Source organism: Saimiri boliviensis, chromosome 4 (assembly GCF_048565385.1).
Source record: "Saimiri boliviensis isolate mSaiBol1 chromosome 4, mSaiBol1.pri, whole genome shotgun sequence".
Classification (NCBI taxonomy): domain Eukaryota; kingdom Metazoa; phylum Chordata; class Mammalia; order Primates; family Cebidae; genus Saimiri; species Saimiri boliviensis.
In genome coordinates, this window is record NC_133452.1 from 166,033,067 (window position 1) to 166,046,252 (window position 13,186).

The 13,186-nt window shown below is 39.3% G+C and overlaps 1 protein-coding gene across 1 annotated transcript; it reads right to left on the minus strand.

The window, feature by feature from the left end:
* Nucleotides 1–219: 219 nt before the first annotated feature.
* On the minus strand, nucleotides 220–12,839 carry SCAND3 (SCAN domain containing 3). Its single transcript, XM_003944710.2, has 4 exons — nucleotides 11,829–12,839; nucleotides 8,337–8,484; nucleotides 4,490–5,985; nucleotides 220–3,410 (listed from the first exon to the last, which is right to left on the minus strand). The coding sequence occupies exons 1-4, from the start codon at nucleotides 12,246–12,248 to the stop codon at nucleotides 1,494–1,496; spliced, it is 3,981 nt and encodes a 1,326-aa protein (XP_003944759.2). The 5' UTR covers nucleotides 12,249–12,839; the 3' UTR covers nucleotides 220–1,493.
* Between the last annotated feature and the right edge of the window lie 347 nt (nucleotides 12,840–13,186).

Genomic DNA, 13,186 nt, shown 5'->3' on the forward strand with positions numbered 1-13,186 from the left:
AGCCTCCTGGCACTGAATCATTTGCAGAAAAAATAAAAACAGGCAGGCCCCTACTTCAAGTATATGAGAAGGCTTCATACCAGTCTCAGACATCCAATACTTTATTTAATATTTCTTAGAAAGTAAGGGAGTTTAGTTCTTTTAAAATGTACTTTTAATTCCCTCTTTATTTCTTCCAGACTACATTGTTTTTATAGAAATAAATATAAAATCACCACATTGCCTTTTAAAATTAAAAGTAGGAAACAAAATACTTTATTCAATCAATAAAATAAACGGTAAAATATTTTAAAATCTCTTAGTTCCAAAATATGGTCAGATAAGAAACAGGCCATATAATTTGTCGGTGGGAAAAATCAAACCACTATCTTCTAAATCTATCCACCATTACAAGGTTTTGAAAAGCTATAAGATTTTATTAAAACAAACACACAATAAAACATAATCCAACTGAGATTTCAGGACTAAATATGAACCTTTCCTCTACTTTCAGAGGTTTAGAGGATACCTGAAACTTCCTTTACCAAAAGGTTAAATTCTTCGTAACATTTTGAACCACTAAATATTCTTCCTTTCCTTAGACTGTTATATTTATTTGAAAAGAAGCACTTACTCTAAGTTGTTACCCTGTCTAGGAAAAGATGTTTTCTTCAAGGATTCTGTCATGTTTTTATGCTAAAGAACCTGTCTTATGTGAATAGTCTGCTTTTGATCATTCTAAACGAGTTCACAGACACAAGAACAGGTATTTGTGACATGTTTCTGAATTGGCTCCAAACAAAATAGAGGCTGTTAAATCTAATTGAGGTGCCAATAATTCCCGACTTTGTCCTAGAGCACCTTAAAGGCAATCAACTCTAGTAAAATCTAGAAACCTCCTAACATGAACTTGTCAGTATGGTCCAATGCCCCCTCCTTATGAAATCAGAATTTATCAATATGAATTCAAGGCCAGAATACTATTATAAAATAAGCATTTACTCCTATTTCACTCATATTTTGTCTAAACATGCACCTACAAAACAAACTTAACATCAGTTTCCAACCTAACCACTCTGGATCAGCTTAACAAACTTACTATCTTACTGACCCGCCCTCTGCATTTGAATTCTAAGCCTACCTCATGAATTCACTTCCCTTCACCAACCTAGTCTATTTCAAAGAAAACATCCCCCATCCTGAAGTTGTCCTACAATCTTAACATGCTAATGAAATACAGTAAGACACAAATTATAAGACCAAATGTTTTAATATTAGAATCAACATATTTAAAATTATATTTTAATCAATATGACAAATACAACAGGAAAAAACTACACATTCTTAATAGAAAATATACATATAGGCAATTTATATAGAAAACTGCGATTTCACTCAACTTTTCATACTTAGAAAATTGTAACTAAAGTTTAAAGTGAAACAGCAAATTCCTCACACTGAATGCCTATATGCATACATTGAACAAACACCTTACAGATAAATATTTAAAGTGTTCAATGTGATAAGTGAGCCTGCTTCTTGCTTGTTAATTTGTCTAATCTAGGTTGGATTGATGACAGTGCTACTCTCAGGGGATAATGTATATTTAAACTGTTTCTATGTTTTGTTTTAATAACACTTAAAGTAGAGAATCCGGTCTCACAGAGGTATGTTGAGGGGAAAAGAAGAAGCAATTTTAAAGCAATCTCAGCAAGCTCAGGATATTCATTTTTAACTTTGATCCAAAATGAAGGAAGTGATGCTGTATTTTCAAAACTGATTTTCAATCCTTCATCAGTAGCCAGCTTCAACAACTTATCCTGTAGAGTTACAGTTAAATTTAAATTATCTTTTGATGAAAGAAATGGATTTTCGATCCACAAATTTCCTATGCGTGGATCTTCTTTTGGTGGAAAATAAAATTCAAAACATTCTAACAAATTTGTAAGATGTTCACTGATAACTTTTCGTAGATGTGCAATATCAAGATCATTACCTACTTCATTGATAATTGTTGTTAAATTATGGAACATGTCATAACAATCTGTAGAAATTCTGTTTTTCCAAGCTTCTAACTTTTGTTTTTGTCCTTCGACTTTATCTGCCATTGAAAAATAAGTTGCATTCTTCCCTTGCATAGAAGCATTAAGATCATTAAAAATACTGAAGATATCAGACAAATAAGCAAGTCTGGCTGTCCAATTCACATCTTTAAAAAGTTGGGACCAAACAGGTTTCTTGCCTTGCAGAAACAATAAGAGTTCATTTCGTATTTCAAACATTCTTGACAGAACTTTTCCCCGTGATAACCACCGTATCTCAGCATGCAATAACAGCTGCTTATGATCAGCTTCCATATTATCACATAATAAAGAGAATAATCTCGAATTCAATGCATTAGATTTTATATAATTCACAATTTTTACTATGTCATTAAGCACACTATTTAGTTCAGCTGATATTTTTTTCATAGCAAGACTTTCTCGATGAATGAAGCAGTGTGTTGTTTTACATTCTGGTGCAAGTTCCTTAATCTGGGTTACCACTTCAGAATGTTTTCCTGTCATTGAAGCTGCACCATCAGAACATACTCCTACACAAAATTTAAATTCCAAACCACATTTGTTAACAATATAATTCTTTACAGCTTCATATAGTTCTGAGCTAGTTGTGTTTACAGGCAAAGAGGCTGAAAAAAAGAACTCTTCCTTTATATCATCATCATGTTCAAACCTCACATAGACTAAAAGAATTATCATGTTAGCAATATCTCTGCATTCATCAAGCTGCAATGAAAAATACTTTGCTAGTTTTATTTGCTCGATGAGTTGATCTTCCATATCATTAGCCAGTTCCTGAATACGTCGAGCTATGGTGTCATTGGAAAGTGGTACCTGAGCTACCTTCTTTGCTGCAGATTCACCCAACATTTCCAAGCACACTTCTTTGATGCAGTCTTTCACTAGTGTCTCAGCAATGGTGTATGGTGTTTTAGACTTAGCAACCGGAAGTGCTACTTTATATGAAGCCCGCAAAGCGCTAATGTTTATATGAGAAACGTTGAACACCTGCTTCGGCTGACTTTTCAATTCACTACTCTTTCTTTCAAAGAATTCTTTTGGTTGTGAACTTATTTCTTTATGTTTTGAATATAAATGTCGCTTAAGCTTTGATGGTTTCATTGCTTCGTTAGCCAGTACATCTCCACAAATAATACACTGTGGTTTTAGTACTTCACCGTCAATTACAGCTACAAAACCAAACTCAATATATGAAGGATCATATTTCCGAGTGAAACTAGCATGAACTCTTTTGGTTTTCCCTTCTTCAGGATGACTCCTATTGTTACCATTTCTTTTATTACTACCACTGTGTTCAGAAAAGGCATGTCTTTTCTTGATAAAAAAGTCCAGTGAAGCTTGTTTCGCCATCTGAAAATTAGGATTAAAAGTAAATAAATAATACAAATTTTACTTTCCTGCTTTAGCTAACAATGTTAAACCACAAAATTAAAACTAGACTTGATTAAAATAAAAAATTATTTTAAAATTAATTTATAAAAACAAAGAAATGCCTTTATTTTCTCAGAATTTTATATATCTTTGGGTTATGGCTGATAAACTAAGCATAAAGTATCACATGTTGTAATGGGGACCTATTGTGTTTGACTAGTGTGTAACCCCCACCACATGTGACTCACCTTGAGAGTTTAACAGCAGTTAAATTGGTCTATATTCTATTCAGTAAGATGAGTTTATTAATCATGTGCTTGGAGGTTGCAGTAATGTCAATTGTTAAAAATGTTTCTACATACTTACCCTCAACTTTTGTACTTAATATGGACTGGAGTTTTTATACTAGCACTGGTCTGCCAATCACAGGTTGAATACCACTAGTCTAAGTCATGTGTAACCTCCATATTTCAAAACATTAACCCTACCTCGCGAAGCCTACTGATTTTAAATCTTTTTGGTTCTACTTCATGTTCTCCATTTAAATTTCCAAACTGAAGTATTTCCCAACACAAACCTCTATCCTACAAGCAAATTTATGAATCCCTACCCCCCAAAATACTTCTTCACTTGATTTGAAATGTCCTTTCTTAGCTTGCCCTCCACCCAAACTCACGTGATTGAAACAGAGAAACAAATTCATCTGTTACCAAATCCATTCTTCTGTAGAAACATACCATCATACACACTATTTACTCCCTCAATCTTAGCTTTCTCATTCCCCCAAGAAATTGCCTGACATCAGAAGGGAGTAAAAGAGATACTGTTCATCACCTCCAGAATAATATAAAAGACAGCATTCATGGTTAGAACTTTACAACTTCCAACCTGGAAAAAAAGGGGGGAGGAAGCAGTAAAAGTAATTAGGCCTTCTTTGGGGGAAATATATCCAAGGTAATGAAAATGTGCCTTCATATACCTTATCAAACAACGCTTATTCACAGTAAAGTGTAATGGACTCTTCCCTGCTTTCATCTATGGCAGATATTCAATCTTACCCAATCTCCTACTTTGTCTGGTGAAAATGGTGTCCCTGATGGCTTTAGCATTTTGGAAGGTTGAACAGGCAAACTTCTTTGAATCTCATCATGTTTTCTTTTCATTGTGCTGGTTTCATAGCAAAGGCTACAAGTTATTTGCCGACCACAGCCCTCAGTCCCATGTTGAGAGGGCACTCCACAAATTGCATGGATATTTCCATCACATGATATACAACTGTTAGCACCTGTGCATTCTTTTTCACAAACTACACAGGATAAAAATCTTAGTCTGCTTTCAGGAGAGTTTCTTTCAGCCACCTTAGGGGTGGCAGGAAGATTGTCTTCAATATCACTACTATCTGTTCCAGTCTCAATGTTCTCTTCATACTGGGCTCTTAAAGTATTTTCTAACTCTTTGTCAGCCTGATCTAATTCATTTTCTGTATGCAGGCTGGCAACAAGTTCTTCAGTTAACTGAGAATGGGACAAGCCCAGTTTAGCTTCAGAGCTAAATGCGCTTTCACATGGAGTCTGTTGCATGCTTCTGTGATAGGGTTGATTTTGGGTCATCTGAATGAACCACAAAAATTCAGCCCAATGTGATGAGTTCTTAGTTTGCATCCAGGAGAAAATCCTCTTTCGGATAGCCTCATTAGTTTGTTCTGCAGGACTCTGACTTTGGCAGGTCTGAGACTTCCCATGGACAATTTTCAATTCTGGCCAAATATTACTGAGTTCACTGACAACCTGGCTTGAAAATTCCCTCCCATTGTCAGATTGTAGGACACTGGGTGCTCCAATAATTGTAAATATATCTAAAAGAGCGTGTGCAACTTCCATTGGTCTTTTAGACTTTAGTGACCGCAAAAAACTTAACTTTGTACGAAGATCTTGATAATGCATAATAAATTTATATTCCCCATCAGGATTCAACTGCATGTCTATAAGATCTACTTGGCATCTTGAACTAACTTCCTTAATTGGTTTTGATGCTAGAACTTTCTTGAGTTTTGAATTTTTCTGTTGGCATGGTTTACAGAGGGTCAGGTATAACATTATAACTTCTTTTGTGATATTCTTGTATTTCGCTTGTAATTCTTTCTCCATGCGAGTACGTCCACCATGTCCAATGCTGAGATGCGTATCATGCAGAATGTCAAATAAGTCCTCACTGTGTAAGTAATACCGTATTTTATCCGTCTCCCCATTTATAGCCTCAATTAGCTTCTCATTTCCTTGTACAAGGATAACATCAAATCTAGCCAAGCGACGGTAGTCAACCGATTCCTTTTTTGCCTTAGCTTTAGCTTCTTTCACTTCCTTTATCAGCTGACAGTATTTTGCTTTAGAAAATATCTTAGTATTATTACTTTTGTTTTCCAGTAACACTGCTAAGCTTCTGAAGAACTTTTCTTTCATGTTTTCTAGTTCAATTTCGGCTTCATTAGTATCTAAGCTACCGAGGTTATCATCACCCATGCTTTGAGACATCATGGAAAGCCACAAAAATGACCCTGAAACAAAGGGAAAAATCAATTAGGATAATTGGGAATATATTTAAAATAAATATATTGCCAGAGGAGCCAGTAGTGCTTGAGGCATAAACAGGGGATATGGACACACAGAAGGGGGATACCATTTTTTTTTTGAGACGGAGTCTCACTCTGTCACCCGGGCTAGAGTGCAGTGGCATAATCTCAACTCACTGTAACCTCTGCCTCCAGGTTCAAGCAATTCTCCTGTCTCAGTCTCCCAAATAGCTGGGACTAAAGGCATGCACCACGACACTTAACTAATGTTTATATTTTTAGTAGAGATGGGGTTTCACCATGTTGGCCAGACTGGTCTTGAACTCCTGGCCTCAAGCAATCTGCCCACTTGCCTTGGCCTCCCAAAGTGCTGGGATTACAGGTGTGAGTCACTGCACCAGGCCAGGGGATACCATTTTGATTAAAGAGTCCAACCTAGGTGGAACAAACAGTGTAAATGAAGGACTCCAGCCAGTAACAAGAAGTTTCACACAATAAAGAGCAGAAAGTCAGGATGTGACTTTCCAGAGCAGTTTTCAGGACTGAAGCATGTTTTATGTAAAACAGGATGCAAATTAACGTTTGTTTATTTACTATGCAAAGACTTTTTTTTTTGGAGGAACCTCAGCAAGACAATAATAGATTTTTAAAAAATCTCCACACTACATGTTTTCTCTTTTATTCAGTCAGGTTAGCTATTAAATCAACATTTGAGGAGTAAGTTCCAACCTAATCTATCCATATCAGCTCCCTTTCAGGGCTATTAACTGCAAACCCAATACAAATATCTTCATTACTAATTTTAATAAGAATATGTGTGTCTACATTAGTAAAAAATTTCTGACTTAATAAAGCTTATTAAAAATTTCTAGAACAGTCACAATAACAGAAACACTAAGAATACTTCAAATGTGGCTGTTAAGGAAAAAACTATTTTGGAAAAAATAGAATAACTTGGAATTAGCATATCTCTAGATAGTTTTATAGTTGCTTGGAAAATTACTTGCACTCAAGTCAACGTCATTTATGCTATCAATTTGAATACCGAATCCTCAGAGCAGGGACTTCTCTTACAGGCCTGTCAGCTACCCTCCAACCACCAAGCATGGTAATAACAGGAAATCCTGAGTTCCTTCAAGGGAATCCAGGCTCTAACTATCTCTAAGAAGTAAATGAGCAACTTGATAAACAAGAAGATAATACCTTAAAACAACAGCCAAAATAGTCATGAGATGTTCCCTATATCAGCTAAAGATAACATCTTAACATATATCCCTAAGCTGTTGTTCAGAAACACATACCTCCACCAAATGGATCCACTGGTCTGAAGACCTCAGATAAGGGGGAACTGAGGACTGAACTACAACAGCTGTTCTTTTTCTAAAGTTCTTCTTGGGGGCCCTGGAAGAAGTTACACCCACAAGCCAGAGCTAACCTTCTTTTCCGCTGATCCCAAATTTTTAGATAAAGCTTTGCCTCCTTAACCAATTGCAAACGAGAAAGTCTTTGAATCTACCTATGACCTGTAAAGTCCCTTCTTTGAGATGTCTGTCCTACCTTTTTGGGTCAAACAAATGTACAGTGTCCACGAACTGATTTATGACTTTGCTCGTAAACTCTGCCTCTGTGTGTGTGTGTGTTTCTGAGACAGAGTTTTGCTCTGTTGCCAGGCTAGAGTGCAGTGGCACAATCTTGGCTCACTGTAACCTTCGCCTCCCGGGTTCAAGTGATTCTCCTATCTCAGTCTCCTGAGTAGCTGGGATTACAGGCATGCGCCACCATGCCAGCTAATTTTTGTATTTTTAATAGAGATGGGGTTTCACCATGTTGGCCAGGATGGTCTCCATCTCTTGACCTCGTGATCCACCCATCTTGGCCCTCCCTGCTTTAAAAAAACCCTTAAAAAAACCTTACTTGCAAACCATCAGGGTCTTAATTGTGAGAGGCCCAGTTCTCCTTGCTTGACACTCTGCAGAAATGCCCTCCTTTCTCCTGCTGATGTGAATGTGTGGCTTTCCTGTGCCAGGCAAGTGAACCCCAGTTTGGTTCTGCAGCAGTAATGAACTAGTAAATTTAAGTCATCTAACTTCATTACAAAGTCAGTAAGTACCTGTGGGTAAATCAGGTAACACCATAACAAATCTGGTGTTCAAGTATTTTTTACATTATTACCTGTTTTAATTCAACTCCCTTAATAACATTACATTATACTGGTTGACTTTTTGTTCAACTATTAATAAATTCAGTAGAAGTGAAATGAGGTTTGATAACTTTCAGTATTAGATCCTTCCTTCTCCCAAGCCTCACCCTCTTTCTTAGAACTAAATTATTCTAACCATTATCTTGAAGTGGGTATGGCTCTGGAGATTCACATTCCATTCTGTCTTCCATAGACTGAAGCTGGGTGCCTAAAGACGCCTTTGCAGAATCCAGAGCAGTCATTTCTTCCATAGGAACTTCCTGCCCATATGTGTCCTGTGAGACCTGGGGACAAATAGGTACATTTGGTAAACAGTACAAATAATTCTAGTTTGTCATAGCCAAACTTGTGTTCTTCCACTAAAATAGAATGTAAGGAGAAAAAAAAATCAGTCTTTATTGAATTCTTAAGAGAAGTACAAGATGATATAAGAAATGAAAAATGCTGGTTCTAATAAAACCATAGATTGGAAGGGGGAGAGGGAGAAAAAAAAAAAAGCCAGAGCCATACAACAGAAACTGACGTCTCTATAATCTCTATAGGACAGGAGTTAAAACATATCCCTCTGGTTTCTGTTTCTGGGAATAACAATGAAAACATGTTAGAGAAATGTCTCCTAAACTGTGATGACTGAAAAAAATTATAAACGAGTGTCAATGTGGTTAATTAAAAGTAAATATTGGGCCAGGCATACTGCCTCACACCTATAATCCCAGCACTTCGGTAGGCCGAGACCAGTGGATCACTTGAAGTCAGGTGTTCGAGACCAGCCTGGCCAACATGGTGAAACCCCGTCTCTACTAAAAATACAAAAATTATCAGGGCATTATGGTGGGTGCCTGTAATCCCAGCTACTAGGAGGCTGTGGCAGGAGAATCGCTCGAACCTGGGAGATGGAGGTTGCGGTGAGCTGAGAACATGCCACTGAACTCAAGCCTGGCAACAGAGAGAGACTCTGTCTCAAAAAATAGTAAAAAAAAAAATAAATATTGGGGTAAGGGAGGAGGGAATGCAAATTATCTAATAGAGACTAATGAGCTGTTTACCCAGGAAATAACCTGACAGTTGTTTTAGATCACTTGTGGAAAACATTAGCCCAACGTGCTCTGGATGGGGAAAAAAAAAAAGTCAACCAAGTTGCATAACCGTGTTGGGTGGAAAGAAATTGTCCTCTCCTCACACTAAGCATCTAGCATAGGGTTATAGTTAGATTTCTCCAGTTATCCCCAAAATAGATTTTGTGGTTTTTGAAAAATCCATGATCCATTCAATGTTTCTATATTGTTTTTAGTTATATCTCCTTTGCCTTTCTTAATGTAGCATCTTGTCTTTTCTGAATCCAACCCCCTTTGCAAGAGCAACACAGCTTGCTTTGATTTTTGCAGAGCTCTTCTGAAGGCTCAAAGACTTTGGAAGCATGAATTAAACCAGGGAGAATTTTATATCACACCGCATGCAAACAGGCTTTTGTGAAATCATTCCAGGCCTCTGCCATAATACCAATCATAAGTTTAATGTAAAATTGCTTACTGAATTCAGAAACTGTTCCGGCACTGTCACCCCCTGTATAGGCAATCAACAGCTTGAATGTTTGCCTTAAATAATAAGCTTTAAAGATTGCAATCACACCCTGATCAGGGGACTGAAGTAAAGAAGTTGTACTGGGAGGTAAAAAGAGAACTGTGATATTTGAAGTAAGCTCAGTGACTACTGGAGGGTGGCTTGGTGTGTCACTAAGAAGTATAAGAATTTTAAAAGACAATTTTTTTCTCTTCCAATTTTTTTTTGATCTACAAAAAAATGTCATCCAGTCTCTCTCGCTAGACCTATAGTAGACACCATGGCTAGTCTTTATAATTCATTGTAAAGCTTATAGATTGGCCAAATGATAAATCACAAGCTTTAGCTTTAAACCTCCATTGGAATTTGCACCCAGCATCACCATCAGTTGATCCTTTGTAGCCTTAAACCCCACAGTGTGTTTCTAGAGTACTTCCAGTCCCACTTAATCCATTCTGGATCCACACACCCAAATTCTCCACAGATGCCCCTGAGGTCATCTGCTTCCAACAGAGACTGGCTTCATAAAAACTGAAAATCTGAGCCGGGGAAAGCCGCCTTCATCAATCTAATTTCTCAATGCTGGGGGGAACGTCTTTGCAGCTACTTCATCTGCACTTACGCCCTCATCTGCACAGACAGTTTAATACTGTGGAAAGTACAGCAGTTCTTGAAGCCACTAAACCAGCCACGATTTGCACTAAATGAAGGCACTTCCGTGGGATTTTCAGCTTTTTTTCTTAACGTCTTCATACTTTGCAAAGGCATTCTCTTTAACTTTGAGAAAGATTGCACTGGATTGCTTCCTTGTTTGGTATTCAGTCCATACACTTAACAAATGCTCCATTTCCTCCAATTCCCTATACCTTGTTCCAATAGATTTCATAACACTGGCAGTTTTTCCAGCTTGATAATTTTCTTTTATTTTTCCCATCATTGTCTCTAATTGTATATATGTTTACTCCTTTATGCCGGTTGCACAACCAATCTCACAGGTTCTTTTATTTAAAAACACTGTATAGTTTGAAGCTTGTCTTCAACTGTTAGAGCTTTTTCTTTATACTCACTAGCAGAAACTGTATAACGAGCACACTTCTGTGGCACTTGCAAAACCCTCTGCTTGCTCCTTTTCTGGAACAAAAAAAGTTTAGCAAAAATTGCACAAAGGTGGGAGGGAATCATGTAAATAAGCGCTTCTAGGACAGCCAGAGGAAGGATGTGGGGGCAAATGGGCATTATGTATAGTATTGTATGTATTCAGGACTTTCTGTGCTCAGCTAAATCAGATACTTGGATTCAGCTACTCCCACTTGATGGCCCCAAACATCAACTGGCTGGGAAAACTCATGCATGAGCCTACACAATTTCGGCATTATCCCAATTCATTTCCAGCATACTGACCTCTTAATGAAAGATTTTGCATTCAAGAAACATGTGTTTTTAACAGATCAGACTGTATAAAGTGTTCATATTCTGAAAGAGTTCAGGTAAATGTATAAATAGTATCACTAAAAAAAAATCTGTCAGTATCCATAATGTTCTAAAATTACTGTCAAGGAAGGCAAATATACTCCTTTAGAAATAACTCTAGTGTAATGGCAAAACGCTTTTAAAATTCTTCTAAAAATAATTTTGAGCTCAAAACATTTTACAGACTAACAACTCTAGATACTGAAAAGAACCAAGGAAATCATGCCATTAGTGTTTTCATTGTACAGATGAAGACACTGATGTCCCAGAGAATGTGTAATATGCCCAAGGTTACACAGCTAATTAGTGAGAGTCTAGATACCTACAAAAGACAATTAAAAAAAAAATCTGTATATTTCTTTAATCTCATAGTCACTAAATACGTTTTCTATTGGTCAACACAATAGATCATTGTTTTGTTTGGTTAAATCATTTGCTTATTTGAATCATACACAAAGATTGTTATGTTATATGCATGAATGTATTCGTCTACACCAGTGATCAAATAAGAAATAATGCCCCAAACCAGGATTTGCAACCAGCAGTGTGAAATTACTCCCACTTACTCCATTCTGGATCCATGCACCCAAATTCTCACCTGCTGTCTAGGTTCATCAAGCTCCCTCTCCAAATCTTCCAGCAAAGTCACCACCTCTTCTCCACTCTCAGGATTACGCTCCCGCACCCAAGACTGGAGCTCCTCGGGTAGGATGGTCAGGAACTGCTCCAGCACCAACAATTCCAGGATTTGCTCCTTGCTATGTATCTCTGGGCTCAGCCACTGACGGCACAGTTCCCGCAGCTGACTCAGAGCCTCCCTGGGCCCAGGTGTCTCCTGATAGCAGAACTGCCTGAAGCGCTGACGAGACAGTTCCCTAGTGTAAGACAAATTCCTAGGCAGGCCTGATTCTTGGTCCCAAGTATGGTCTTCTTCTTTAACCTTTACTCTGATGATCTCCCCTGGTTCTTCTGGAGCCTGGCCAGCCAAGGCTGGGAAGACCGTGGAGACTGCTTCCATCCCGGGCTTAGGGCAGCTCAGGGAATGGCTCTCTCCACTTGGGCTGTAGGCAAATGGGTGATTTTACTTGAGTTCCTTTTTTGTTCCTGGTCAGGAAAGTTTTTAATACAAGAAAACACAACACACAACACCTGCCGACGCAGTTTAAAAGAACTTGTTTACGTGACAGCACAAATAATCAGGCAATTCCATTGAAAGTCAAGCCATACTCTGAAAAGACTAGAAAGTAGTGAGCACAGAACGACCCGGTAAAGCGTCAGGGTCACAGTGGAGCGACAAGATACCCGCGGGACCCAAAACTGCGGTTATCAAGGACACGCGGGCCCAAACTGGAGCCTCGGTATGTGATACATGAGCCCAGGCAGGGAGACGAAGCTCGGGGCAGCCCGGGCGAGGGCGGAGAGGGAGAGGGGCTCACACGCTGCCCGAGGAGGAGGCCCGGCGGTCACCGCGCACACGCACCCGTGCCTCGGCCGCAGCGCCCGCCTCTGAGGCGCTCAGACCCGCTGGAACCCGGACTAGCGGGTCCAGAGACACACTGCACGGCTCAGCCGGCGTCCCCGCAGACACACCCGCAGCAGCGCCCGCAGGTTCCGGCCGGGCCCGGTGAGCCACGCTCACTTCCGGTCCGCTCTAGGATTCCAGGTGGTGCGGTCTTCTCGCTGGTCGCGGTCACACCTACGGAACCAGTGGACTTGGGGAGGCAAGTGCTCCGGAAACCGCGGGGAACTAACTCCGGAGTTACCCAGTCACCTGGCATCCGGGTGAAGCGTCCCGCAGCGGGGCTGGGTGGAGGCCGCTGGTCTGTGTTCCCGTGACCGCGACGAACCGCCGCCGGTGCTCAGACGCGCGGGGCGCCCCGCAGCGCAGCGAAGCAAAACGCGGACGAGCATCCCCCGGGAGCACCGCGCCGCCGATCTGCAGGCTCCTCCCAGCCG